The sequence below is a fragment of the Acanthisitta chloris genome, unplaced genomic scaffold, assembly GCF_000695815.1.
Source record: "Acanthisitta chloris isolate BGI_N310 unplaced genomic scaffold, ASM69581v1 scaffold37520, whole genome shotgun sequence".
NCBI lineage: Eukaryota > Metazoa > Chordata > Aves > Passeriformes > Acanthisittidae > Acanthisitta > Acanthisitta chloris.
Genome location: NW_008652864.1, coordinates 4,183 through 6,609, shown reverse-complemented (window position 1 = coordinate 6,609; position 2,427 = coordinate 4,183). Strand labels below are relative to the sequence as shown.

Sequence of the window (2,427 nt, the reverse complement as noted above, 5' to 3'; positions counted from 1 at the left end):
TCTGCCCAGTGCTGGGGGCGAGGGGCAGCCAGGCCCATGGCAGTGGGGTGTCTGGGGGGCTGAACTACAGGGATGGGCTGCTGTGGGGCTGTGTCTGCCCAGCAGCACTCTCGGACCAGCCCTGCGATCGCTGTGCTCAGCCCTTGCTTCCTGCAGCTGTGGGTCAGGGCTGAGCGGGGATTACATCTCTGAGGAGGGACACTACTGGATTGGCATGGACATCAGCCCTGCCATGCTGGGTGAGCACACGCTGTTCTCTGGCCACCTCACCTCGCCTCAGAAGTGCCCAAAGGTGTGAGCTGGTTGTCTGAGCTCTGCTCTGTCTGTGCAGATGTGGCCGTGGAGAGGGAGGTGGAAGGAGACCTTCTCCTTGCAGACGTGGGTCATGGCATTCCCTTCAGGCCTGGCATGTTTGATGGCTGTATCAGGTGAGTCTGTGCACCTAACTGAGCTCTCCTGGTGCTCCACAGAACAGCACAGTACATGTGGTGCATCACAGGTGAGCAGGACGGACCTTGTCAGCCTCTCTCTTTGCTCCATGCAACTTGGCTCCATCACTCTGGGACAAGCTGCCAAGATTTTGGGTGGTAGAAGCATCTCCTGACAGCTGTTTTCCAAGTGGTGCTTGTCCTTTTGTACTGGTGAGCTAGTAATTTTTGTTGAAGGAAATTAAATAAAATTGGGGATATTTTCATGAGGGCTGAGACCTGCACCAAGGAGAACAAAGTATGTCTGTAGCATTGCACAGCAAGGTCAGTCCCTAGATCAAGGGTTCAGTGGTCAGTTTTGGGATGAAGGGGACAAGCATTTTTCTGCTTAGAGAATAGCTCAGGTGCTGGGAAGGAGCAGGGACTGTCCATTGCTGACCCAAAAGGCATTGCTCATTGGGAAAACCTTTTTGGCCAGGGAAGGGTTACAGCTGAGCTCTTGAATTAACATCAGGAACTGTAATGATAGGAAGGAGTGATGGGTTCAAACTGAAAGATTGGACATTTAGGTTAGGTATTGTGAAGGGATTCTTCCCTGTGAGGGTGCTGAGGCACTGGCACAGGTTGCCCAGGGAAGCTGTGGCTGCTCCATGCCTGGGAGTGTTCCAGGCCAGGTTGGATGGGGCTTGGAGCAACCTGGGCTGGTGGAAGGTGTCCCTGTCCATGGCAGGGGGTGGAACTGGATGGTCTTTAAGGTCCCTCCCAATCCAAACCATTCCCCCATTCCATGATTTGAGCACCTGGCCTGAAGAGGATGCTTGGTGATGCTCTGAGACTTGAATAACTTTTGCACCTTGTTGGGTTTTGGCATAGTGAGTCTCCAGCGGGGTTTGTGTAACTGCAAAACACAAGGCAAAGCTACATGGAGAAAATTAAATCACTTCCCTGAGGCCCAACAGATGCTTAGTGCTGGAATTCAGCTCAGAGATGACAGACTCTGTGATGATGACTCAGTGTCCTGGGGGTCTTGTTTTCCTCCTCAGTATTTCTGCAGTGCAGTGGCTCTGTAATGCTGACAAGAAATCACACAGCCCTCCAAAACGCCTCTACAGATTCTTCTCCACTCTCTACACTGCTCTGGTAGGTGCCACACTCTGTCCCCTGCCAAGCCCCTGCCTGCTCTTATATCCCCACTGGTGCCCTGTAGCAAGACATTTTAGCTCAGGTGCTTTAAATAAATGCCACCCTGAAGCAGGACTGGCACAAGCACCCACTGCCTACCTCTGCTGCCCGGTGCCACTCATCAAGGTTGGACTTGATGATCTTGGTGGTCTGTTCCAGCCTTAATGATCCCATGACTCTGTGATTACTACTGTGCCTCGCTGGCTCTGCAGGCTGAGGAGTGATCCTGGGAGCCTCATCCTGGAGGCTTTGGGGAGGTGTGAGCTCATGTCTGACGCAGGGATCGGGTGACCTGCACTGGGATAGGTGTGTGACCAACTTTACTTCTTTGTAGGCCCGAGGATCCCGAGCTGTGCTGCAGCTGTACCCCGAGAACTCGGAGCAGGTACAGGCCATCAGTCCCTGGGGCATATGCTGTTTGGGGCTCCACACTGGGTCTGTGTCTTTGTCCAACCTACCAGCAGTAAAGCTCTTCAAGAGCCCAAAAAAGCAACCTGCAAGGAGAACACTCTATGCAGTTTTTGTTGCTTCACAGATTGACTTTAAGGCTCAGCCCAAGACAAAGTAGCAGGACATGTTCTGAATCTGTTGTCCTAGGTTGTCTCCTCTGTGTCTGGGTCTGAAAAATGGCTGCAGTCATAGCACTGTACTGTAACTCCCCAGGGCTGGAAAATCCAGCCCAATATCCCTCTCCTAAAGAGTCTGCTGCACCAGTTAACCCAGGCTAGGCTGAGGAGCAGGGAGAACCAAGCAAAGGCAGGCAACTGGTATCTGGTGGTACCAGGAGCTGAGCGCAGAAGAAGGAATATCTTGGGAA

The 2,427-nt window shown here is 52.8% G+C and overlaps 1 protein-coding gene across 1 annotated transcript in view; it reads left to right on the top strand.

Annotated features, from left to right (window-relative positions):
- Positions 1-156: 156 nt before the first annotated feature.
- The window catches only part of WBSCR22 (Williams Beuren syndrome chromosome region 22), a gene marked incomplete at its 5' end in the record, with an annotated part of 4,883 nt that continues 2,612 nt past the window's right edge, over positions 157-2,427 (top strand). The window contains 4 exons of the mRNA XM_009078623.1: positions 157-239; positions 332-428; positions 1,472-1,568; positions 1,945-1,995. Of these exons, the coding sequence (XP_009076871.1) occupies positions 157-239; positions 332-428; positions 1,472-1,568; positions 1,945-1,995 (328 nt within the window). The remainder of the gene's footprint in view (positions 240-331; positions 429-1,471; positions 1,569-1,944; positions 1,996-2,427) is intronic.